The sequence below is a fragment of the Bombina bombina genome, chromosome 3 (genome assembly GCF_027579735.1).
Source record: "Bombina bombina isolate aBomBom1 chromosome 3, aBomBom1.pri, whole genome shotgun sequence".
Classification (NCBI taxonomy): Eukaryota; Metazoa; Chordata; class Amphibia; order Anura; family Bombinatoridae; genus Bombina; species Bombina bombina.
Window position 1 is genome coordinate 683,324,667 of NC_069501.1, and position 27,834 is coordinate 683,352,500.

The 27,834-nt window shown below is 36.1% G+C and overlaps 1 protein-coding gene across 3 annotated transcripts in view; it reads left to right on the forward strand.

The window, feature by feature from the left end:
- ASL (argininosuccinate lyase) overlaps positions 1–27,420 on the forward strand; it is a 122,998-nt gene extending 95,578 nt beyond the window's left edge. For all 3 annotated transcript variants that reach the window (XM_053707443.1, XM_053707442.1, XM_053707444.1), the window contains exons 13-17: positions 15,159–15,218; positions 22,833–22,916; positions 26,522–26,602; positions 26,770–26,876; positions 27,068–27,420. In XM_053707443.1, coding sequence (XP_053563418.1) covers positions 15,159–15,218; positions 22,833–22,916; positions 26,522–26,602; positions 26,770–26,876; positions 27,068–27,212 — 477 coding nt within the window. In that variant the 3' untranslated portion in view covers positions 27,213–27,420. The remainder of the gene's footprint in view (positions 1–15,158; positions 15,219–22,832; positions 22,917–26,521; positions 26,603–26,769; positions 26,877–27,067) is intronic.
- The last annotated feature ends 414 nt before the right edge of the window (positions 27,421–27,834 follow it).

Below are 27,834 nucleotides of genomic sequence, written 5' to 3' on the forward strand. Positions count from 1 at the left end.
GATCAATTACATTTTCTAAAAAGTGAGATTTCAGCAGAAGAGGTTAAACAAACAATCAACAGAGCTGCCACTGGAAAGATGCCAGGTCCGGAACAGATCCAGAGTGAATTTTATAAGATATTAGGCAAACAGATTATTCCCACCCTGTGTTCTCTATTCAATGATTATTATTTATTAAATAAGAAACCTTCAATTTGTTTTACGGAATCAAAAAAATAAATAAGACGCTGAACTCTTGGATTCTTACCGCCCTATATCACTTCTTAATTATGATTATAAGCTATTAACTAATATTATTTCCAATATGCTGAAAACAAATATGGTGGATGTTATACAGACAGAACAAACAGGGTTCATGCAAGGTAGAACTTCTATGAAAAATCTCAGGACTGCCATGTTAATTATTGAAGCTTTTCACTCTCAATCTAAAGTTAACCTTAAACACCAAAATGACTTTGCTTTACTTACTATCGACACAGAAAAAGTGTTTGATTCTATATTATGGGATCACTTAAAGGAACACTCAGGTCAAATTAAATTTCCATGATTCAGATACAGCATTAAAAAAAATGTGCACATTTCTTTTATATTTACACTTTTTGAGTCACCAGCTCCTACTGAGCATGTGCAAGAATTCACAGACTATACGTACTGAATATGCATTTGTGATTGGCTGATTTCTATCACATGGTACAGGGGGATTGGAAATATACATAACTTTAAAATGTGTTATAAAAAAATCTACTCATTTGACATTCAGAGTAAATGCTATTGTATTGTCTTGCTATCTTGCATGTGTTGATTATGCAAATCTACTGTGTTTACTGGTCCTTTAACAACATCACTGAATACATTTGGTTTGACTGGTCATTTTTTAAATATTATTAATCTAATATACCAAAATCCAATTTCATCTCTCATCATCAATGGAACAAATTCTGATCAGTGGCGGTTCTAGACAAATTTTACTGGGGGGGCCAAGGTGGGGCCAGTGTTTAATCAGGGGGGCACATTAAAAAATGGAAACAAAATTTTATATATATATATATATATATATATATATATATATATATGTGTGTGTATGTATATATATATATATATATATATATATATACACACACACATATCCATACACATATACACACACACACATATATATATATATATATATATATACATATACACACATATCCATACACATATATATATATATATATATATATATATATATATATATATATATATATATATATATATATATATACTGTGTATATATACATACACACACATACATACACACACTAAGTAGAATTAGAAAAATTGAAAAAAGAAGAATATGCACTTAACTAGTGCTACATAGTTCAGATAGCACATTCAATGAAAATGGTGTCAAATATTTATTTACATATATTAGAAAAATAAGGAAAACACTCCAGCAGTCATTATAGAGTTGTGGAGCTGAGAGGGCAGACTTATATCTCTTCTGGCAATGTACAGGCTAGAGAGAACGTCTGCAAAACCAACCAGTGACACTTCTGGAACTCTTGTCTGCAGACTGCAACTGTAAGACCCCCGCCCCCACAACACCCGGGAACTGTAGCACATCTCTGAAAGGGGAGGGGGCACAAGTTTTACTTCACTTTGTTAACCCCACGCTTTGACTACTAGACAGCGTTTCAGGGACAGGGAAGCGGCTAAATAGCCTTGATCTTGTCCGGTATTTTTCAGTCAGCTCAGTGGCCATCTCAGGGGGCCACAGGGGGGGCCAGGGACATTTTTACAGGGGCACTGGCCCCTGTAGGCCCCCCTGTAGAACCGCCCCTGATTCTGATAATATAACTCTGCAAAAAAAGACTAAACAGGGATGTCCATTGTCACCCCTGCTTTTCAACATCGCTCTTGAACCATTGGCATCTCTGTGTAGATCAGAAATTGAGGATTTAGTAATAGGGAAAAAGACATTTGTACTATCCTTATACGCAGATGACTTCCTTTTTTATATGGGTAATACAAAGAACATATACCTAGACTCCTAGAAATTAATTTCTACATACAACACTTTTTCAGGGTACAAAGTGAACCTTAACAAATCAGAACTATTATGGATTAGGAAAAGGAAAGATAGCTTCATATCTAACCCCTTTACACAAGCAGAAGGAAAAATTAAATATCTGCTTTCGAATAACCCTGATAACGGGTATAGTTTAAACTTCGATCCAGTCTGGAAAGAATGTTCAGCTTCTCTTATAAGATGGAGTAGGCTCCCTCTCTCAGCTAAAATAACATTAATCAAAAGGATTTTATTTCCAAAGATTCTCTTCCTCCTCAAAAATCTTCTGCGTTTTGTTCAGAATAAAGATATTCAACTGTTTTTTACTCTCATTGTTCAGCATTTCTAATGGGTACTAGTAAACCCTGTATCACTATGTTCAAACTGACCCATGCCATGAAAGACGGAGGTCTTGCCTTTTCCAACATTAAATTTTACAATTGGGCATGCATGGCTAAGGTGGCGTTAGATTGGTTAACAGATTCCAATTATATTACTCATCTTCAGGCAGAGGAAAATGTACTTCTCCCATATTCTTTAAAAGCATTGCTTTATGTATCTAATCCCTCACGCCATAAACCAGTATATATATATATATATATATATATATATATATATATACACACGTATATATATATATATATATATGTATATATATATATATATATATATATATATACGAACACACATTTATATATATATATATATATATAATGCCTGGTTAATATTGAATACTATGGTTCCTGGCTTTAGCTTGCCTCCTGTCCTCTCTCCTGCACATTCCTTGTACTCTGATTTTGCTACTGCTCCTGACTTCAGCCTGCACCTTACTTCTACCTGCACCTTACTTCGGCCTGCTCCTACTTCAGCCTGCACCTGACTACTACCTGGACCTATCTTCTGCCTGCTCCCGACTTCTACCTGCGCCTAACTTCTACCTGCTCGTGACTTCAGCTTGCCTCCTGACCTCTCTTCTACACATTCTTTGTACTCTGATTTTGCTACTGCTCCTGACTTCAGCCTACACCTGACTTCTACCTGCGCCTATCTTCTGCCTGTTCCTGACTTCTACCTGTGTCTATCTTCTGCCTACTCCTGACTTCAGATTGCCTCCTGACCTCTCTCCTGCACATTCCTTGTATTCTGATTTTGCTACTGCTCCTGACTTCTGCCTGCACCTCACTTCTGCCTGCTCCTGACTTCAGCCTGCACCTGACTTCTACCTGCGCCTATCTTCTGCCTGCTCCGGACTTCAGCTTGCCTCCTGACCTCTTTCGTGCACATTCCTTGTACTTTTATTTTGCTACTGCTCCTGACTTGAGCCTGCACCTGACTTCTAACTGCGCCAATCTTCTGCCTGCAATTCATCTCTTGTGAGATTGGGTCCAACTAATGAAGATAACCTACTTATTACCCTACAGATCAGTCGTGTAAAACTTACATAGGCTAATTAGTTAGAGCAAGTAATTTGTGCATTAAATGTCTCTTTAAATATTAATATTTACTGTGCATATACAAAAACATTGACTGCAATGTTTCTTTAATGACCATTTCTCCAGATTTGCAGCACTTCTAACCAGATTGTGTATTTTATATAAATTTGTGCAAATACAATCCCCTCCCTACAGCTTCAGGAATAGGCTTCAGATGACACATTTAAAGAGGTTTACTTATCTGAGATCATGTTAAGTCCTTTGACAAGGTCCCGCTCTGCAGTATAAAAGTATTTCTGTCACTGACTGTAGACATAGACAGTGTCAGCGCAGCTCGCGGATCTTCTTGCTGTTGTGACATCACACGCGCGATCACGTGACGTCTGACAGTCTCACACTACAGCGACAGGCAGCAGACGACGAATGGACTATTAGACGAGTGAACACGGGTTTGCGGGCGGCTGCCACTGCTAGGAATGGGCTAATGGGCTTAAATAGAAAAAAAATATAAATAAATAAAAAAATTAAAAAGCTAAAAAAATTAAAATTTCAAAAGCAAACTACCTAAGGCTATGTCTGTTTTTTTTTTTTTTAAATAAAATTACCGGGCAGTAGCCTGAAATACCGAACAGTCTGGTCTAATACCGGACACCTGGCAACCCCACTACCAATTCGGGGTAATCCGGATTTTGAACCAGGCCTATACTCTCAGGTCTTCAAGCTATGGTCCCAGAAAGGCTTACATCTTATGAAAAGAAAAAGAAACAGAAGCGCACCAGGGCACGATTCAAGTGAAGGTTTATTTATCAAAACACACACGCAACTGATTATGTTGCACTTACAAGATAAAAACAATTATGAGCCTGTAGATATACAAAGGTCTTTACGTGCGCTGGAACATAGATGGCAAAAGGTTCCTGATCGTCTGTCTCGGTCAGTACAAGGCGTCCGGACTGCCCTTTTGTACTACCGTGATGACTGTCCACACTGAAAGACCAGAAGATATGTCCTTTACTCCTCGACGCGTTTCCCCCGAACCTCATCGGGCTTTATCAAGAGGTCATTGAATGCTGTCCGTTTTGGCGCTCTTCAGTTTTAAAAGTGTTCATATTGGTTAAACACACCCCTTTTCCGGGGCCTGCCGTAGGTGTGTCACATTTTACCCATTCAATTGGTGCAAAGTCCGTGATAGAAAAAAGGAAACAATAGTAAATATTTCATTTATAAAGTGTTCCATTTTAAAACACACTAACATAATCATGTTAAAATGCATCCCATCGCTATTTTTTATGTCCTAAATTGAAACATTTAGAGTAATAGAGAAAAAGAAAAAGACATGATATATTGAAAATACATTCCCTTGGTTCAACAGTCGTGATTGTATTTCATTTTTTAAAAAATGCTAAAACTTTACCATATATAATTAATTTGCCATGATATAAATATATATAAAAAAAAAAATTCATAGCTATATTCCAATACCCATACATTGAACCATCTTGAGATGTCCTATCTCATGATTTCAACGATAAATACTCCCTGTATTACACACATCCATAAAATTTAATCCCGACAGTACTAAAATTCTAAAACTAATAAAATCCATATGGATTAATAAATATATATTTTAATGCTAAATAGTAAATGGTGGTTAAAAATATATAATAGATTAAAACTAACATATGGATTAATAGACTACCTTAAATTTATCCATTCAGTTTCCACATTAGACCATTGTTTTAATTATTATTTATTGATTTACTAGACAAAATTTATTCTTAGAGTATCCTTTAGCGACTACATATATGCAGCTATATCTATATCGATATTCAACCCTAATGGTTGTAAAGTCTTCAACTTATAGATCCATTTAGTTTCCAATCTTCTCAAGTCAAGTAATCTATTTGGTTTACTTGGTGGGACCCAGTCTATCACCTGTACTTTTAAACACTTTGGATTACTACCATGATGTTCAAGGAAATGTTTAGGTACACTGTGTGTCAGCAACTTCTCTTTAATATTATAAATGTGCTCGTTTATTCTGCGTCTTATTTTCCTTTTGGTGCGGCCTACATACATTAGGCCACACCCACAGTGCAATAAATAAACTACATAAGTACAATCACAATTTTTCCTACCTATAATATTAAAAGTTTCTGATAATTCTGAATTAGAAAAAGTGGGAGATTTGTCTACGTGTGCACACATGTTGCATCTTGCTTTGCCACATTTAAATGTGCCTTGCCAGTTAGCCAACCAATTTTCTGTAGTAGAAATATTGACACCTCTGTTGTTTAATCTCTCTTAATTTGCTGGGGGCCAATATATTCTTGAGGCTTTTACCTTTCTTGTATGTAAACACTGGTTTCTCATTTATTCTAGTTTTCAATAAGGGATCAGTTACTAGGAGGGGCCAATGTTTCTGTATTATTTTTTCTAGTTTTTTGGACCCCTCATTGTAAGTAGTGATAAACCTAATGGGTTTCTTATTAGCTGAAAGGGTTATCATTAATTCATTATGTACTCTAGTGCCAATGGGTTGATCACAGAATTTATCTTCTTTATCAAATAATGAATTTCTTTCCTTTGCAAGAGCTTTGTTTTTAGCTTGATTAATAACTTCCATGCTATACCCCTTTTCTACAAATTTATTCGTTAGAATATCAGCTTCTGTTGTAAAGTCCTCCAAATAAGTACAGTTCCTTCTCAAACGAAGCTACTGACTATATGGAACATTTTGAATCCAGCTTCTCTTATGTGCACTCTTGGCTTGAATGAAGCTGTTCCTATCTGTTGACTTTCTAAAAATTTTAACCGCAATTTTACTATCCTTATCTCTGTATAAAATTAAGTCCAGGAATTCAATTTGTGTATTAGAATGGACTTTCGTAAAATTTAAGTTAAAATCATTATTATTGATAAAATTTATAAAATTATCAATTAAAATCTCGTCCCCTTTCCATAAAATTAAAATATTGTCTATGTACCTTCCATATTTGATTATATTATTTTTAAAAGGATTATTATTCCAGATAAATTCATGTTCGAAGGCATTGACGTACAGGTTAGCATATGAGGTGGCAAAAGTCGTCCCCATTGCTGTTCCCTGCATTTGGAGATAGAATTTATGTTCAAAGGAAAAATAATTATGTTGAAGGATAAACTTCATGCACTCTACTAGAAAATTTATATGGTGTGATGGAATTTGCCAATTATCTAGTTCTTCCTTGACTTTCTTCAATCCTTTATCGTGGGGAATACAGGTGTAGAGTGACGACACATCGCAACTTATCCACCACATATCCTCTTCCCACTTTATACCTTCGTATTCCTTTATTACAGCCGTGGTATCTTTGAAGTAAGCTCTAGTGTTTTTAACCAAGGGTTGAAGGTAATAATCAACATATTTTGAAAGGTTCTCACTAATAGAACCCAAACCTGAAATAATCGGCCTCCCTGGGGGATTAATGGGGTCCTTATGGAGTTTGGGGAGGTGATAAAATATAGAAATATTGGGCTGTTGATTACTTAAAAATTTAAATTCATCATTATTCAGAATACCCTCTTCCTTTGCTTTATTTAAAATCTTATTCAATTCTTTAATAAAATTCTGAGTTGGGTCCCATGTTAATAATTTATAAGTTTTAGAATCATTTAAAATGGTATATGCTTCTTTTGTATAGTCATCTCTACGCTGTATGACTATACCTCCGCCTTTATCCGCAGAGCGAATTACTATCTCTTTATTGTTATTAAGTTTCTGCAGGGATTTCCTTTGAAGGATAGTTAAATTGTCATTATATTTATTAAGGCAGTTATCATTGTCAATAAAAGTTTCCTCGATATCCCTAAGTACTAATTTAGAAAACATGGCTAATTGATCACCTTGTGATCCTATGGGGTTAAAACAAGATTTCCCTTTAAAAGCAGAGTGTTGTATACTGGGTTCTAATTCATATGTTGACAAATTTAATAAATCATCTTGATAGTTTTGTGTCAAAGTAGGGGGTGTTAAATTCTCATTTTCTAGGCTTTTGAGTATATTTATTTAGTGTGCCTAAATCCTTAGATTCAATATATTGAGCATTCTGAGTAGTTTTCACTTCTGGATTTTTAAGGTAATACCGTTGCAAAGTAAGTTTTCGTACACATTTATGTACATCAATATACATTTCAAACTTACTTGGCCTAGTTTTTGGGGCAAACTTGAGACCTTTTTGTAAAAGGCTAAGATCATTTGAATCTAAATCGATTCCTGCTAAATTGAATATTTCGTTTTTAGTTTGTTTTAATCTCTCCTTGGCCGCCCTGTTTGCCTGTATTGCCTTTCCTCCTCTATTTCCTCTTCTTCCCTTTCTAATGATCTTTTTCTTTGCCTTAATCTTATATCTCCCTGATTTTGTTTGAGGGGGTTTAGCCCCTCTCCTCCTCCTAAAAAATGTAGATCTTTAGCCGAACTCTTTTTGGGTCTGGCTCCCCTTGAATCCCATACTGCTAGATCAATGTCCTTATTATCCACTAAAGGATCAAATCTGTTATTTGTTGAAATTCCTATTGATGGTTGTTGGTTTATTCTCATACCATTATCATGTATTGGATTCCTATTGTCTCTATAGGAGTCTCTCCTTCTCCACTGGGGGTACTGATTAAAGCTATTATTCTCTGCCCTTGTATCTTTAGATTGAATGCTTGAGGTCCTATAATTATGGTTATATCCACCATTACTATCCAATCCATTATTTCTAAACTGACGATTGTAATATGTATTATGGTTCTGTTGTGAAATATAGTTACTACTTGATTTATGGTATGAATTATGCTTATTATAACTAGAATGTGGACCATAATTATTATGATTTAGATATCCACTATTAATCTTCCTATCGTATGGCTGTATTGAGATTCTATTTTGGTTGGGTATTATTCCATTATAATTCTGTTTAGGGCCCTCTTTATTCTCAACAGTATTATCGCTCTTTTCTTTATTATTTTGTTTTTTGTATGTATATACTTTATTTTCTTTAAAATCATTAATATCTCTTCTAAGTTTATTCTGTTTGTTAATTTTTAATTCTTTGTCTAATTGATTCACTCTAAATTGAATGCTCTTATTTCTATTGATCCATTTGTCTATGTTCCTAAAAGGCTGTATCTTTTGAAGAGTTTCATCTATTTCATCCTTAAGTTTTTCAAGCCTGTGTTCTCTATATTTAATCAATATTTTGATAAATTTATTAGAACACTCTAGACTAGCTGCCTCCCACTCCGTTGTATATTCTACTTCATCTAATTCGAATGTGGGTTTCTTAAAAATTCTCAAACCCCTCGGTACTACTTTGTGCAAAATATAATTTTCTAGCAGGATTAAATCCTGCCAGTCTCTCGCATCCTGATATAACAATTTCTCTAATGTTTTAAATAAATTGTCGGGGTCTTCCTCACAAAAAACTGCCCCTTCTATATTGGTATCTAATAGATTGGACTGTCTGGATCTTTTCTCTCTTAAATCATTCCTTCCAAAACTATTAGTATGAATAGGATCAATGTGTTTAATCTGTTCGATCATAGGCTCTGACATGTCAGCTGCAATTTCAAAGGATAAACAATTTACAAAAAACTAAAAGAAAAAACTAAAACTAAAGAAAAAATGATATTGCGCTTGACTATCTGTGCCTGAATTAATTTAAACAGTATGACATTTTTTTAAAGAAAATGATGTGTCCACTATACACTGGTTGTTACAAAAAAGACAGATATAATGCAATTTACAAATGTAACAATCATCCACATTTAAAACTTTATATCATATATATAAGTGCTATATTAAATACATAGTACTATTAATACTCTTAATAAACAAATCACACTTCGCCTTTATGCATTAAACGGTGATAATCCGTTAAAATAACAAATTTTTTTCAAAATGCCCTTTCAATTTGACAACAGTACCTTTCAAAAGTGTCCACAATAGATCTAAATAATTTGTTTACTGTTTTCAGCTGAAGAACACTTTTCCCCGCTTGTAAAGCTGGTCCCTCCCGGTGCAGCTTCGGATTGGTCAAAAGGATCCTTGTTTGACTCGTAGTATTACCATATGAAAAGAAAAAGAAACAGAAGCGCACCAGGGCACGATTCAAGTGAAGGTTTATTTATCAAAACACACACGCAACTGATTATGTTGCACTTACAAGATAAAAACAATTATGAGCCTGTAGATATAAAAAGGTCTTTACGTGCGCTGGAACATAGATGGCAAAAGGTTCCTGATCGTCTGTCTCGGTCAGTACAAGGCGTCCGGACTGCCCTTTTGTACTACCGTGATGACTGTCCACACTGAAAGACCAGAAGATATGTCCTTTACTCCTCGACGCGTTTCCCCCGAACCTCGGTCGGGCTTTATCAAGAGGTCATTGAATGCTGTCCGTTTTGGCGCTCTTCAGTTTTAAAAGTGTTCATATTGGTTAAAAACACCCCTTTTCCGGGGCCTGCCGTAGGTGTGTCACATTTTACCCATTCAATTGGTGCAAAGTCTGTGATAGAAAAAAGGAAACAATAGTAAATATTTCATTTATAAAGTGTTCCATTTTAAAACACACTAACATAATCATGTTAAAATGCATCCCATCGCTATTTTTTATGTCCTAAATTGAAACATTTAGAGTAATAGAGAAAAAGAAAAAGACATGATATATTGAAAATACATTCCCTTGGTTCAACAGTCGTGATTGTATTTCATTTTTAAAAAAATGCTAAAACTTTACCATATATAAATAATTTGCCATGATATAAATATATAAAAAAAAAAAACATACAAATTGTCCCAAACCATACATATAAATAAAGATAGCTTTCATAGCTATATTCCAATACCCATACATTGAACCATCTTGAGATGTCCTATCTCATGATTTTAACGATAAATACTCCCTGTATTACACACATCCATGTGTGGACAGTCATCACAGTAGTACAAAAGGGCAGTCCGGACGCCTTGTACTGACCGAGACAGACGATCAGGAACCTTTTGCCATCTATGTTCCAGCGCACGTAAAGACCTTTGTATATCTACAGGCTCATAATTGTTTTTATCTTGTAAGTGCAACATAATCAGTTGCGTGTGTGTTTTGATAAATAAACCTTCACTTGAATCGTGCCCTGGTGCGCTTCTGTTTCTTTTTCTTTTCATATGGTAATACTACGAGTCAAACAAGGATCCTTTTGACCAATCCGAAGCTGCACCGGGAGGGACCAGCTTTACAAGCGGGGAAAAGTGTTCTTCAGCTGAAAACAGTAAACAAATTATTTAGATCTATAGTGGACACTTTTGAAAGGTACTGTTGTCAAATTGAAAGGGCATTTTTAAAAAAAATTGTTATTTTAACGGATTATCACCGTTTAATGCATAAAGGCGAAGTGTGATTTGTTTATTAAGAGTATTAATAGTACTATGTATTAATACATCTTTTGCACTGTATTTAATATAGCACTTTACTGATATAAAGTTTTAAATGTGGATGATTGTTACATTTGTAAATTGCATTATATCTGTCTCTTTTTTGTAGCAACCAGTGTATAGTGGACACATCATTATTTTCTTTAAAAAAATGTCATACTGTTTAAATTAATTCAGGTACAGATAGTCAAGCGCAATATCATTTTTTCTTTTAGCTTACATCTTATATATCAGATGATAGTCAATCTAAAGTTATTAAGACATTTGAAAATCTGTCTGTAGAATATTTCTTGAACAAAAGAAACTTTTATGCATATCTACAAATAAGATACTATATAACATCAAATAAATGTATGGAGAAAAACAATTGGCTTTTGGGGATATTGGACTCGGCTATAAAGCTCTTCCGAGCAATCCTCCATTCACTTGCTCCAATTTATAGATTACTCTTGTCTACTTTGGCTAACATGTATCTATCGAATCTCCATGAAAAATGGAAAGTTAATATTGTCAATCTTCAGATTGAGGATATAAAGGGGAGTTTTGCTATAATTTCCAAATATAATCGCTCTTGTTCCCTGAGAGAATCACATATGAGACTTCTGAACAGATCATACATTACTCCAAAGATTATGTCTAAATGGTCCACGCACCGATTTCAGGTATGCACTAAATGCTCGGCATCTGATGCAGACCTCATACATGCTTTTTGGTCCCGCCCTAAACTACAGAAGCTTTGGAATAGAATTAACTTTTGGCTTAATAAAGTTTTGACTATGAAGATTAACCCCTTAGTGACCAGAGCACTTTTCCATTTGTTGACCGTTTGGGACCAAGGCTATTTTTACATTTCTGCGGTGTTTGTGTTTAGCTGTAATTTTCCTCTTACTCATTTACTGTACCCACACATATTATATACCGTTTTTCTCGCCATTAAATGGACTTTCTAAAGATACCATTATTTTCATCATATCTTATAATTTACTATTAAAAACAATTTTAAAATATGAGGAAAAAATGGAAAAAAAACTATTTTTTCAAACTTTGACCCCCAAAATCTGTTGCACATCTACAACCACCAAAAAACACCCATGCTAAATAGTTTCTAAATTTTGTCCTGAGTTTAGAAATACCCAATGTTTACATGTTCTTTGCTTTTTTTGCAAGTTATAGGGCACTAAATAAAAGTAGCACTTTGCTATTTCCAAACCACTTTTTTTCAAAATTAGCGCTAGTTACATTGGGACACTGATATCTGTCAGGAATCCCTGAATATCCTTTAACATGTGTATATATATATATTTTTAGAAGACATCCCAAAGTATTGATCTAGGCCCATTTTGGTATATGTCATGCCACCATTTCACCGCCAAATGCGATCAAATAAAAAAAAAATGTTCACTTTTTCACAAATTTTTTCACAAACTTTAGGTTTCTCACTGAAATTATTTACAAACAGCTTGTGCAATTATTGCACAAATGGTTTTAAATGCTTCTCTGGGATCCCCTTTGTTCAGAAATAGCAGACATATATGGCTTTTACGTTGCTTTTTGGTAATTAGAAGGCCGCTAAATGCCACTGCGCACCACACGTGTATTATGTGCAGCAGTGAAGGGGTTAATTAGGGAGCATGTAGGGAGCTTGTAGGGTTAATTTTAGCTTTAGTGTAGTGTAGTAAACAACCCCAAGTATTGATCTAGGCCCATTTTGGTATATTTCATGCCACCATTTCACCGCCAAATGCGATCAAATTAAAAAAAACTTTAAATATTTCACAATTTTAGGTTTCTCACTGAAATTATTTACAAACAGCTTGTGCAATTATGGCACAAATTGTTGTAAATGCTTCTCTGGGATCCCCTTTGTTCAGAAATAGCAGACATATATGGCTTTGGTGTTGCTTTTTGGTAGTTAGAAGGTCGCTAAATGCCGCTGCGCATTACACGTATATTATGTCTAGCAGTGAAGGAGTTAATTAGGTAGCTTGTAGGGAGCTTGCAAGGTTAATTTTAGCTTTAGTGTAGAGATCAGCCTCCCACCTGACACATCCCACCCCCTGATCCCTCCCAAACAGCTCCCTTCCCTCCCTCACCCCACAATTGTCCCGCCATCTTAAGTACTGGCAGAAAGTCTGCCAGTACTAAAATAAAAGTTTTTTGGGGGGGTTTAGGTGTTTTTTTTTAAAAAAAAAAATAATTCTTCTGCTGTGTAGGACCCCCCTTAGCCCCCAACCTCCCTGATCCCCCCCCCCCCAAACAGCTCTTTAACCCCCCCCCCCCATCTGCCTTTATTGGGCACCATATTGGGTACTGGCAGCTGTCTGCCAGTACCCAGTTTGAAAAATAATAATGTATTTTATTTTTTTTATTTTATTAAATATTTTATTTATTTCTGTAGTGTAGCTGCCCCCCCTCAACATCCAACCCCCCACCCTCTCCCAGATGCCTTGATTTTAAAATCCCACCCTCCCCAGTCCTCTCTCGCACCCTCCAGATCTACAGCATATTTATGCTGTTTTCATAGACCTCACTTGCACGCGCGCGCCCATGCACGCGCTTGCACGGCTCACGTGCACGCGCCCGTGCACGCGCACGCACCCGCACTAGATCCCTCCCTCCTCCTCCACCAATGACTGCCCACCCGCCTCCCTGGATGAGCTCCCACCCACCAACGATAACGGCCATCGATAGCCGATGCAGAGAGGGCCACAGAGTGTCTCTCTCTGCATCGGATGGATTGAGGCATCACTGCAATAACATGAAAGCAGCTGGAAGCTATCAGGATCGCTTCCACTGCTTTCAAAGACCAACGACGTATGGGGTACGTCCTTGGTCATTAACTGCATTTTTTTGCAGGACGTACCCCATACGTCGGTCATTAAGGGGTTAAAGGAACACTAAAAGCAATTTTTTTTTCTTTAATGATTCAGATAGAGCATGCAATTTCAAGCACATTTCTAATTTAATCCTATTATAAATTTTTCTTCGTTCTCTTGCTATCTTTATTTAAAAAGCAGGAATGTGATGCATAGAAGCCGGCCCATTTTTGGTTGAGAACCGGGGTTATGCTTGCTTATTGGTGGGTAAATGTCAGCCTCCAATAAGCAAGCGCTATCCATGCTTCCTAAACCTAAAATGGGCTGGCTGCTAAGATTTCCATTCATGATTTTCAAATAAAGATAGCAAGAGAATGAAGAAAAATTGATAATAGGAGTAAATTAGAAAGTTGCTTAAAATTGCATGCTCTATCTGAATCATGAAAGAAAAAATTTGGGTTCAGTGTCCCTTTAAAATCAGCCTCACGCAAATAATGTTTTTAGTTAAAGACCCTGCATACTTAAATAAACATCTAATTAATGCTGCAATTCTGGTAGCTAGACAATTCATTCTTAGAACACGGAAAAGTAGGACTTCCCCAGCATTCTCTGTTTTTACTCAAAATATGTTGCTACCATATGAATATGACCCTTTAAATTTTTCCAGCCTTTTTTGCTAAATGATTTTGTCGTTGCCTGTAGAAACCCAGCTGCAGACCATCTCTTTGTTTCATAACTGAGTCTTCATTCTGCAGCTACTATTAACAGAAGACTACCCGGCACTCTGGAGCCCAATTTTGTTTTGTTTTTTTTCTCCCTCTTCTTGTTTTCTTTCTCTCCTTTTTTCCTTTCCTCGTTTCTTTCTTTCCCTTTTCTGAATGTAAGATAATTGCTAAAATTTAACAGAGGATGTTAAACCATTAAAAATATCAGAGGACGTTAAAGTACTCCAGGGTAGAACACTAAGGTTAACTGGTTACATTTTATTCTGTTTTAATTTCTGCTTAGAAATGGTTATATTGTGAGGTACCATAAATGTTCAATCCCTGCTTTGTACAAATGGAAGAAAATGTTTTATTTGGAGTGACTAAAAATATGTGTGTTTTTCTTTTCATTGATATATCCTTTTGTACATGTCTGTTTACTGCTGTTGTATGGCTACGTTGTATCATGCCTCCTCTGTTATGGTGCAAAACAAAAAATAAAATAAAAAAAAGAATGTACACCATACCTTTTTCCAAAATTAGAACAGATCTAGAGAAAATCCTTTGGTATAAACTTAACAGAACCTTGACTAACCATTCATCTCTTCCTCTTACACCTCAGCACATTTATGGGTACAAGTTATATGAAACAGTTTGTTCTTTATATATTAGATACAGACTGTCTTTCTTTTTATTTCACAGTGCTCTGGGTTTCTTATGACATTAAAAGGATTACCGAGCACGTACAACAAAGACTTGCAGGTGAGTTGTATCTTATGAACAACTGTTGATAATATGGACCACTGATTGGATTTAGTTTGCTTTGCAGTACACATAAACCATCCATTCTTTATACAAAAATGTCTAAATTCACTTTTGATTACCTGTTTGTACATACACATCTGATGCGTTGCTTCCTCATGTTACTACTTCTCTACTGTAAAATAAAGACTTCTACAGATTTGCTCTGAATTCTTTGGGGCCGAATTATCAAGCTCCGAATTATCAAGCTCCGAGCTTGATGCCCCTGTTTCCGCGTGAGCCTTTAGGCTCGCCGGAAACAGAAGTTATGAAGCAGCGGTCTAAAGACTGCTGCTCCATAACTTGTCCATCTGCTCTGAGGCAACTTACAGATATCAACCCGATCGGGTTGATTGACACCCCCTACTAGCGGTTAATTTGCAGCAAATCTGCAGGGGGCGGCATTGCACAAGCAGTTCACAAGAACTGCTTGTGCAATGATAAATGCCGACAGCATATGCTGTCGGCATTTATCGATGTCCAGGGGACATGATACGCTACATCGTATCATGTCTGCTCGCAGTATGATCAACTGGGCCCTCTATCTTCCAACATGAAACTCCAAAAGAAAGGGTGCTTCAGCCTATGCAGTTTAAAGTAAAATGACCTTTATTGTTCCATGGTCCACAAAACAAACAACGTTTCAGACCTACTTTAGGTCCTTAGTCATGTCTATCTGTGTATGCAGAGAGACTGCCTTTATACAAGTACACAGGTGTAAAACAATTACACAGGTGCAAATCAACTGCACATTAATTGTACAACAGCACCATCGAATGCAGACCATTTTTATAACATTCAAAGATGGTATTTCTTATCTTAAACAAGCACTGCGTACAACATGTATTGACAAAATTGCAAAAAAGCACAATTAAAACATATACATACAGTCCCTATGCATATAATTAAAAAATGAGAAGCTACATTTGCATAACCAAAGACAATTATAATAAAACAGAATCCGGAAGTAATCCTAGTAGCAGAATAGCAACCATCATATACACAAACATGCAGGTACAAGAGATATGAACAACGCAAGGATATATACAGATGACCCAAAAATATATTAATGTATGTAATTTATGCAAACATTCTGAGCACCTTATGTGTCAAGTTTAAATTTTACATTTTAAATTTTTAACCTGTATGAGCATCGTAATCATTTATATCAGATAGAATATTTACATAAAGAGAGACCAAACAAAGTCTTTATTTAAACCCATAGGTTTCAAAGTTTGTAGCTTGTTAATCCAAAACATTAATAATAGGTAAAATATTTACTTAAGCGCCAACTAACACCTGTAGGCCCGGAAAAGGTGAAACCTAGCTGTCACCAATAAATAGTAGCTACAGAGAATGGGGTTCCCAAGCGCCAACTAACGGAGGCTAGGTTTTTCTACAAACACCTAGCCTCCGTTAGTTGGCACCTGGGAACCCCATTCTCTGTAATCCAAAACATTACTCTGACCTTAAGGAGAGAGTCTCTGTCTCCACCCCTCCTGGGGATATCTACTCTATAATTTGGAAGCGTAATTAGCTGATGGCCAGCTTCAATAAAATGTGACGATACAGGGGCATCCTTATTTTGGCATCTTATATTAGATTTATGTTGTGTAATCCACTCTCTGGCCTCCCTACAGGACTCCCCAATGTAATAAAAACCACACGTTGGACCTACATGTTAGATACTGTTTGATCCTATATTTTGTACCTTGTGTAGGGTGGTGGAAGATTTCTCCCTTTATCATGGAATTGCAATTACTTCAATTCAGGCATGGATAACAGTCTGTCTGTCCTGGACCTATAGTTCTCTGGATATTTATTTTATCACTGCCTATGTCCGCTCGAACCAAGTGGTCTTTAATATTCTTATTACGTTTATACGCTGACATGGGAGGATTATCAAATACTCTCACCAGGGGATTGAGATCTTTTTTTATTTTTATTTTTTTTTTATTTTTTTAAATAGTTTTTATTTGAGGTTTGGAGAAAGGCATACATAATAAGAATATAGCATAATAAATATAAAAATACAAGCAGTATAAGGTATATCAGATTACATTTTCAACATTTGTACCTGCAGAGGAAATATCTACTATGTCAAATGGTTGCCTAATGTTCTATGTACCTCCCAAATAATATATGAGGACACTTTTGGACCTCCCAAATGAACAAGTCAGCTGTAGGAGGTTGCTGCCAATACTGGAAACCACTTTTGGGTCTCTACTGATAAACCTCATTTTTTATTATAAACAAACAGTTAACCCCTATAATCGAGTGCCCAGACTCAGGAAAATAAATCCCCATATGAAAAACAATGGCCTCTCTTGGACGAATAACATTGGCATATACCATACTATTAAAAGGGAGCAATAGGGGGGACATATCAAGTATTACTCTTTGGACTCTTAACAAGCTTCTTGGGTTAGGGAATGACTGAAGGACTATAGTAATATGGAACCATCATATTGTACAAAACCATATAGGAGGATGTTAAACATGAGCAGTTTAAATAAATATAAGTTGTTTGCCTCTGATAAGATGCAAGTCATATCTGTCTCAAGGCATCTCTGTAACTGTTAGAGAATCAAAATAAAAAAAAATACACATATATACATACACAGAAGCTGATTAACCTGAACTACCATTACCAAACGCTAAAGCAACGAATATGTTAATAAAGTAGGCTTTGATGCCACGGCCGCTAGTAGTTCAGTAATTATCAGAATAAAGTGGTGGTTGACTACACAAGTTTCCAGAACATAGTTGAGGGTAAATAAAGCTCACCTGCAGTATAAGATATAGGTAAATACTAGCATAGTGTAAGTTAGTTATAAGAGCAGGCAGGTCACTCATCTCCGATATCAGTAAGGTTTTAGATAGGAGATAATATGTGTATCCTGGATAAAAACTTAGACCTTTATAGGGAGGGAGCACAGTGGTGTACAGGTATGGTATTGGGAGCAAAAGTAAACAATATAGAGGCAGAGGGCTGTATTATAAACCATTGTTGTGTGCATAGGAATAAAGAGTTAACAAGTAGGGACAAAGTCATCCACATATCAGGCTTGGGATTGAGATCTTTTAGAATATGCCAGTGGCCTCTAAGTATGTGGTTGATTTTATTGCTCATGTGATTGTGTTTACTTATAAAAATCAACCTATCCTCTTTATTATCTCTTCTCTGTTCAGGTACCTTTTGTAGCATGACCTCTTATTTCTGTTTATCTACCAGATAGTTGGGATAACCCCTTCTTTTGAATTTATTGCCCATCTCTTCCAGTCTATCATGACATAATTTAGGGTCTCTAACTATCTTTTTGACACGTAAAACCTGACTTTTTTGGTAAGGCTTTAAAGACATTTGGAGAGTGATGGCTGTCATACCTTTGTAGGCTATTCCTATCTGTTGGCTTAAAAGGTCAGTCTTAAGGAAACCTTTCTCTTTGTAAACTACCATATCTAAGAAGTTAACAGAGTCTTCACTTGCCGTTAATGTAAATTTCAGTCCCAAGACTGATCTATTCAAGTCATCTACAAATGATAATAAGCTCTCAATGTCGCCCCCCCCCCATACACCAAAAATATTGTCTATGTATCTCCACCAGGAGGCACCATAGGGTATGAACAGCTTGTGAGGATACACAAAGTGCTCCTCACAGCTGCCCATAAATATATTGGCATATGTAGGGGCGACATTGGAGCCCATAGCAGTGCCCTGTTTTTGTTGATAAAAAGTATCCTTAAAGAGAAAATACATTTCTGATACAGAATAATGTCAAGGAGTTCTATAAGGAAGTTAATTTGATCCTCACTATAAAAACCTTCAGTTCTCAACATTGCTTGTACAGATGTTGTGCCACTCACATGTTTAATAGATGTGTATAAACTACATACATCAAGGGTATAGATAATACATTTGTCCCCTGCATAGTCCATATTATTCAATTTTTCCAAAAAATCACTTGTATCTTTTAAATATGAAGTCATTTTGGTTACTGAAGGTTGTTATACCTTGTCAAGAAAAATGGCAATTTTAGAAAAAACTGAATTCATACCAGCTACTATAGGCCTACCTGGTGGTCTAGTGGCATTTTTGTGTATTTTTGGTAATGTATATATAAATGGCCTAATCGGATGTTGCACCAAAAGGCAATTTCTGAATGTGTCTGTGATACCTCTTTTCACAGCCTTCATAGTTATATGTTCAATTTCTTTTTTTATTTTATTGGTTGGATCTGCCTCTAGTCTCTGGTATATCTGAGTGTCTTGCAATTGATTTAAAATTTCTTGTACATAATCAGTTTTATTCATAATTACAATATCACCGCCTTTATCGGCCTCTTTATTGGAAATATTGGTATTGCTTTTCAGCATATTTAAAGCTTGTCTATCATGTCTTGAAATACTGCCATGGGTCCTAGTTGTACATTTCTTACTCATCTGTAGGGCTTTATTAATGTCTTGCTGAACCAATGCTGTATATGTGGATATACTATGTGAAACAGTGGGAGGTGTGAAGTTACTCCTATTTTTAATGCCATATTTATTAGGGTTATTAAAACCATGATCCATAGTGTCTTGTGTAACTATTCTTGGTGAATTGGTGCCAATTTTCTAAAAAAATTGTGTAAATCTTTAATTCAAACGCCTCAACCTCACTAGAAACTGAAAAAGACAAACCTTTATTCAACAGTGTTGATTTATTCACACTTAATTCATAATCTGAAATATTGTATATCAAATTTTCCCCACATAAAGAAGTCTCCTTCTCTTTACATGTATTAGTGTTTACATTACCAGTGCTCAGTGATACTTCAATTTGATTAAGTACAAGGGAAGACATAACAGTGTCCACAATTGGGCAAGACTGCCCCATTGACATTATAGTCCCATCTGGTGTAGGGGCCAAAGTTGGCAAAGAAATGTCCCTGTTGGGGGGGCTCTTTGAAGTGGTGCTGCATGTGTTATCAGTGATCATTTCATATTGGCAGTCTCCCACGCCCCCTTGTATACCATATAAGGGTACCTTTGGTAGTGGTGTCCTCTCTGGTAACTATCTTCCAACATGAATTCATGGCCTTTTATTAAATATTTATTGGAACTACATTCAATTCCATATAAATTTGAATCAATTAGCTCCATTTTTACTGCTCTGTTACATAAGCCAAAGTTAAAGATTTTTTGTAGGTATTTTCATTTAGCCCAAGCATTTTATAGTAGTCTTTCTTTATTTGTATTACTTTATTTATATAGTTCACATAAAATATATTTTGCATATTAAGAAAAGAAAGAAAATGTTTGATTGTAAGTATTTTTCGTGGGAATTCTTCCTATACAGCCAAACACCTTGATAGCGTTTTTTTTTCCCCATGTCATTGTTTGCTTGTATATGAAAGCAGAAAATACCATCTTAAATAAAAATCCAGAGAAAAGGCTTGTTTATATGCAAAATAATCACAAATAATTACAATGTAAAAACAGATCCCTTATCACGTGATTGGATTTGGTGGAATGCAACATGCAATTCTTGCCAACCCATGCACTGCATTATTGGCTTGAGACAGGGAGATTCCAATTGTTTACAAGAAATAAAATGAGAATATTTCCACATTCCTTGATGGGAAACTGACACAGCATTCAGAGTGTTCTGGGCCTTATAGGGGCACCTACATCTGCTTTTCTGTATAAAATCTCAGGAGGGCTTCCCTTCATCTGAACTGCTTTCACTCCCCTCATTCATATAGACCACTGGTTTTCAAACCTGTCCTCAGACCTCCCTAATAGGCCACATTTTGAGGATATCTGAACTGGAGCAAAGTGAAATAATCCGCTGATTATTAAACATGGTACCTGCTCTCATCCAAGGTAATCCTGAAAACCTGGTCTGTTGGGGAGGTCTGAGGACAGGTTTAAAAACCAGTGATATAGATGGAGCCTCACTAACAGACTGGGCCCAACACACTATGCTGTGTTGCACTGGCCCCCAGCCTCACCACGTAAAAGCTTAGCACCACCTGCATCACACCTCTCTAGTAAACTGACTTATTTTTTTCAACAAAAGCATCAGATTATTTACTGGAGTGTATTTGTTTAAAATTAAAATGTTCTAACAAAATAGATAATTCCGTAGCACTAAAATGTGACTTTTAATAGTGTTTCTTTACATTTCGACCATTTTTGACGCTGTTATAAGTTTTTAACTGGAATAATTTTTACTTTTTTTTTTTTTATTCAAAACATGATGACATTTATGAAATATTATTAAAAAAATACATTATAATGCATTGTAAAATATAACTTTATTATCCATCTAAACCAAAAAAGGGAAACTCCAATAGCAACTTCATTATCAATTAGATGTTAAAAATATAAAAAAAAAAATTACGTATTCAAATCTCAAGATATTACAATATAAAAAACTATAAAAATATATATTGCAAGATTTCTGTAGTGAAAATACATAAAAATAGAATTTTAACTAGAATAAGGGAATATAATAAATATGTACAGTATCTCACAAAATTGAGTACACCCCTCACATTTTTGTAAATATTTTACTATATCTTTTCATGTGACAACACTGAAGAAATGACACTTTGCTACACTGTAAAGTAGTGAGTGTACAGCCTGTATAACAGTGTAAATTTGCTGTCCCCTCAAATAACTCAACACACAGCCAATAATGGCTAAACCATTGGCAACAAAAGTGAGTACACCCCTAAGTGGAAATTTCCAAATTGGGCCAAATAAGCCATTTTTTGTGTGGCGGCAACCAGATGAGGAGTACAAAGACAAGTGTGTCTTGCCTACAGTCAAGCATGGTGGTGGGAGTGTCATGGTCTGAACCTGCATGAGTGCTGCCGGCACTGGGCAGCTACAGTTCATTGAGGGAACCATGAATGCCAACATGTACTGTGACAAACTGAAGCGGAGACTGGGCCGCAGGGCAGTATTCCAACATAACGACCCCAAACACACCTCCAAAATGACCACTGCCTTGCTAAAGAAGCTGAGGGTAAAGGTGATGGACCTAAACCCTATTGAGCATCTGTGGGGCATCCTCAAATGGAAGGTGGGGGAGCTTAAGGTCTCTAACATCCACCAGCTCTGTGATGTCGTCACGGAGGAGTGGAAGAGGACTGCAGTGGAACCTGTGAAGCTCTGGTGAACTCCACGCCCAAGAGGGTTAAGGCAGTGCTGGAAAATAATGGCGGCCACAAAAAAATATTGACACTTTAGGCCCAATTTGGACATTTCCACTTAAAGGTGTACTCACTTTTGTTGCCAACGGTTTAGACATTATTGGCTGTGTGTTGAGTTATTTTGAGGGGACAGCAAATTTACACTGTTATACAGGCTGTACACTCACTACTTTACATTGTAGCAAGGTGTCATTTCTTCAGTGTTGTCACATGAAAAGATATAATAAAATATTTACAAAAATGTGAGTGGTGTACTCACTTTTGTGAGATACTGTGTGTGTTTTATAAAAAGCAAATAAACTGCTTGATTAGTACATAAATATACTTTATACAAGGTGATGTCTAATCCTGTATGTTTATCTTTTTATAGGAAGATAAAGAGGCCATGTTTGATGTCTATGACACCATATGTGCTGTGCTCCAGGTGGCCTCTGGAGTTATTGCCACCCTGCAGGTATTTTAAATATTTATTTGATTAAGCAAAACTGTGTTTGTTTGTTTTTTAATTGTAAACTCGTACTTTGATTTGTTCTTCAGTACATTTCAGCGATGTTTATTTATTATTAGACCTTTATTACATATGACTAATTACATTGTGTTGAGTTGCTATAGAAGTGAACTCTCTGCTGTACTTTACTAAATGTTATGCATAAGTAGAGATGGGAAATAAAAATAGATGTGTATGTGAGCATAAAATCTATATTGTGGCCTAGCTAATGCTTGCTAGTTGAGACCTTCTCTCAGAAGGGGGCATGGACAGAAATAAACCAAGCACCATATTAAGATGACATTACTTCCTCATACCTAGTTCTGTCCATCATAGAATGAAGATAGCTGGGTTGCCTCCCCCTGAGTTTACTTTGGTAAGTATAGGTGGAGGCCTTTAAGCTGCATTTAAAGGGACAGTAAGTGGAAAGGCTCAGATGTCTCGGCCGCAAACACCCATGCCCCTAGCCCATTCAAAAGTAAAAGCTTTATATGAGTACATAACTGGGGACAACAGGTCAAGCATCATTTTAACCATCTGTGTCTATTATTATCTGTCGGCTAGGTTACGAGTTTTGCGTTATGAGTGAAAAAGCAGTGTTATGGCTCTTTTTCACTACCGCTGGTATTACGAGTCTTGCAGGTAAATCTGTACCGCACACTTTTTTGGCTGTAATGCAACGTAACTACCACAGCTTTCAAAAAGTCCTTTTTCAATGGGACTTCCATAGCGCCGGTATTACGAGTTTGCCTGTCCGGCCAAAAAGTGAGCGGTACTGCCTATACCGTCAAGATCCGTACCATAAACTGAAAGTCAGTAGTTATGGCTTTTATGTTACAGAGCTGTAGCATAAAACTCATAACTAAAGTGCTAAAAAGTACACTAACACCCATAAGCTACCTATTAACCCCTAAACCGAGGCCCAATCAGCCAATAGAATGCGAGCTCCATCCTATTGGCTGATTGCATAGAATTCTATCAGCCAATCGTAATTGAAGGGACGCCATCTTGGATGACGTCCCTTAAAGGAACCTTCATTCTTGAAGAGCCGTCGACAGAAGAGGATGCTCCGCGCCGGGTGTCTTGAAGATGGAGCCGCTCCACGTTGGAAGGATGAAGATAGAAGATGCCGTCTGGAAGAAGATTTCTGCCCGTCTGGAAGACCTCTTCTTGCCGCTTGGATGAAGACTTCTCCTGGCTTCGTTGAGGACTTCTTGCCGCTTGGATGAAGACTTCTCCCGGCTTCGTTGAGGATGGATGTCCAATCTTCAAAAACTGTAAGTGGATCTTCAGGGATTAGTGTTAGGTTTTTTTAAGGGTTTATTGGGTGGGTTTTATTTTTAGCTTAGGGTGTGGGCTGAAAAAGAGCTAAATGCCCTTTTAAGGGCAATGCCCATCCAAATGCCCTTTTCAGGGCAATGGGGAGCTTAGGTTTTTTTAGATAGGATTTTATTTAGGGGGTTTGGTTGTGTGGGTGGTGGGTTTTACTGTTGGGGGGTTGTTTGTATATATTTTTTTACAGGTAAAATTGCTGATTTCTTTGGGGCAATGCCCCGCAAAAGGCCCTTTTAAGGGCCATTGGCAGTTTAGTTTAGGCTAGGGGTTTTTTTATTTTTTGGGGGGGGCTTTTTTATTTTGATAGGGCTATTAAATTAGGTGTAATTAGTTTAAATATTTGATCATTTCTTTTTTATTTTGTGTAATTCAGTGTTTGTTTTTGTAATTTAGTTAATTGTATTTAATTCATGTAATTTATTTAATTGTAGTGTAATGTTAGGTGTTAGTGTAAGACAGGTTAGGTTTTATTTTACAGGTAAATTTGTATTTATTTTAGCTAGGTAGTTAGTAAATAGTTAATAAATATTTACTAACTAGTCTACCTAGTTAAAATAAATATAAACTTACCTGTAAAATAAAACCTAAGATCACTACAATGTAACTATTAGTTATATTGTAGCTAGCTTAGGGTTTATTTTATAGGTAAGTATTTATTTTTAAATAGGAATTATTTAGGTATTAATTGTATTTTTTATTTAGATTTATTTTAATTATTTTCAAGTTGGTGGGTTTTAGGGTTAGACTTAGGGTTAGGAGTTAAAAACTTTAGTATAGTGGTGGCGACGTTGGGGGCGGAAGATTAGGGGTTAATAAGTGTAATGTAGGTGTCGGCGATGTCGGGGGTGGCAGATTAGGGGTTAATAAGTGTAATTTAGGTGTCTGTGATTTCAGGGGTGGCAGATTAGGGGTGTTTAGACTCAGGGGTTTGTGTTAGGGTGTTAGGTGTAAACATAACTTTTCTTTCCCCATAGAAATCAATGGGGCTGCGTTACAGAGCTTTACGCTCCTTTATTGCAGGTGTTAGGCTTTTTTTTTAGCCGGTTCTCCCCATTGATGTCTATGGAGAAATCGTGCATGAGCACGTAAAAACCACCTCAAAGCAGCGCTGGTATTTGAGTGCGGTATGCAGCTCAATTTTGCTCAACGCTGCAATATTGCCTGTTAACGCCGGGTTTATGAAAAACTGTAATAGCAGCACTATAGGGAGGTGAGCGGTGGAAATAACTTGCAAGTTAGCACCGAGCCGCTCATAACGCAAAACTCGTTATCTAGCCGTGTGTTAGTAAAGTAGAAAAATAAGTATGTAGAACAGATAAGCACACATATACAGTATCAAGGTCGCAGGAGATACTACAAAACATAATTTATGTTGGGCTGCAGAGTTTTAGCTGTAGAGATTTCCTTTAGAGGAAGCATTTACTTAACTAATGTCTCTCACTATAATACTTATAAATCAAACCAAAAAAGAACACATTGTCTATACTACTTTAAAAAAAAAAAGTAAATGAATTACATCTTGTTTTAGCCTATACCACATCTATTTCTTATTTTTGGTTCTCTATGCTGGTCCTAGCATCTGCAATCTCCTATATGGCTTCATACTGGCTATAAAGCGGAGAGGAAAATTGCCAGCTGTGTTTCTCACATGTAGCGTGGTAATCCTGCTATGAATGGTCCTTGTTTCAGTAGACAAGACAGCGTGTTACTCCATAGTCTATAAACCTTATATTCAAGCCCCTTTCATAAAAGGTTGTTGCGGTCGGCTACTTTTAGTTTATGCCCTGATTGCCACGAGGGTATGAAAATGGCCTTTTCTTGGGAAACTGAGCGGTAGGCTTGGCGTTGGAAAAGTAGAATCTGTTTGTATGAAGGGGACTTTGCTCATCCACCCCGGGCACTTATGTCTCCAGATCTAGGTCAATATAGATAAAATTTTGGAATTTGCTTCTGTTATAAAGTTTGTTTAGTTCTCTTTGTATGCTTTGTAGAAGAGTAATCCTAGTTGAGCTCAGGAGCATGCATGTGTCCTGAGCTTGTATCAGCTTACCTAGCTTTACACTAAAATATACAAAGAGAACAAAGCAAATTTGATAATAGAAGTAAATTGGAAAGTTGTTTAAAACTGCATGCTCTATATGGTTTTGTCTTTAACCAAGGCTTTATAAGTATATATTTACATTTTACAATCATATTATTGGCATTGTCTTGCTTATTGTGTGTGAACTATTTTCCAGATAAACAAAGAGGCTATGGAAAAAGCGTTAAGTCCAGATATGCTTGCCACAGACATTGCTTATTATTTGGTCAGGAAAGGCGTGAGTATTATTTCTAAATACGACATTTATTATACTGATTTGTTTTCTGTCATTTAAAATTGCATGACTCTAACTGTAAATGTAATGTAAAGGGTGAAGCATATTATATTGTGGGTATTTTGCAGCTTTTTATTTATATTTATATGTTGCTGTTTCTCTTGTCACAGATGCCTTTCAGACAAGCTCATGGGCTTTCAGGGAAAGTAGTGCAGTTAGCGGAAACCAAGAGGATCTCTATCAACCAACTCTCATTGGAAGATCTAAAGAGCATCAGGTATGTGGTGATGATGATGATAATTATTAGCCAGACATCCAAACATGTTTAAAGCAACCTCTACATAATTCTAGCAATTGTATAGAAAATGTATTTAAAATGATCATATTACAAATATCCTTAATCTATGGATATAGCAGTAACTACATTTTTATTTTATTTATTTTAACTTTTATCATTTCCGCTTGCAGCCCTCTTTTCAGCAGTGATGTGTCCAAACTCTGGAATTACACCAACAGCGTGGAGCAATATACTGCTGCAGGAGGAACAGCAAAAAGCAGTGTGGTTGCTCAAGTCGAGCAACTGAGAACATGGATGAAGAACCACAAAGACTAGTGTCAGGAGTCCCTCTAAATACAATGAAAAAGCGTAGAACTGAAAATGTAGATGTAATGATCTATGTATTAAAAATTGTGTTTAGTGTGAATGAAGAAGGTTTTAATTATAAACTATAAATGTTTAATGTCTTCACCCTAAGTGGGTAAAATGTAAAACAAAGTAATGTTTCTATCACTAAAAATATATATAAAAATATTCTCTTAAACCCTTGTGAATTTATATATGTATTGGTGGGCATTTATGTATGTGTGTGTATATATATATATATATATATATATATATATGTGTGTGTGTGTGTGGGTATATATATATATGTGTGTGTGTGTGTGGGTATATATATATATATATATATATATGTATATATATATATATATACATACACACACAGAGAGAGAGAGAGCTTTAGGTGAGGTCAGCTAAGTACAACTGAAGAAAGAAGACTGTTCCCTATGAGTACTGTTTCCTGATACTGTACTTAAAGCAACAATCTAGCCAAAATTTAAACTTTCATGATTCAGATAGAACATGCCATTCTAAACAACTTTCCAGTTTACATTTAGACACCACTCAGCAAGCGCTTCCCAGGTGCTGAACCAAAAATGGGCTAAATCCTATGCTT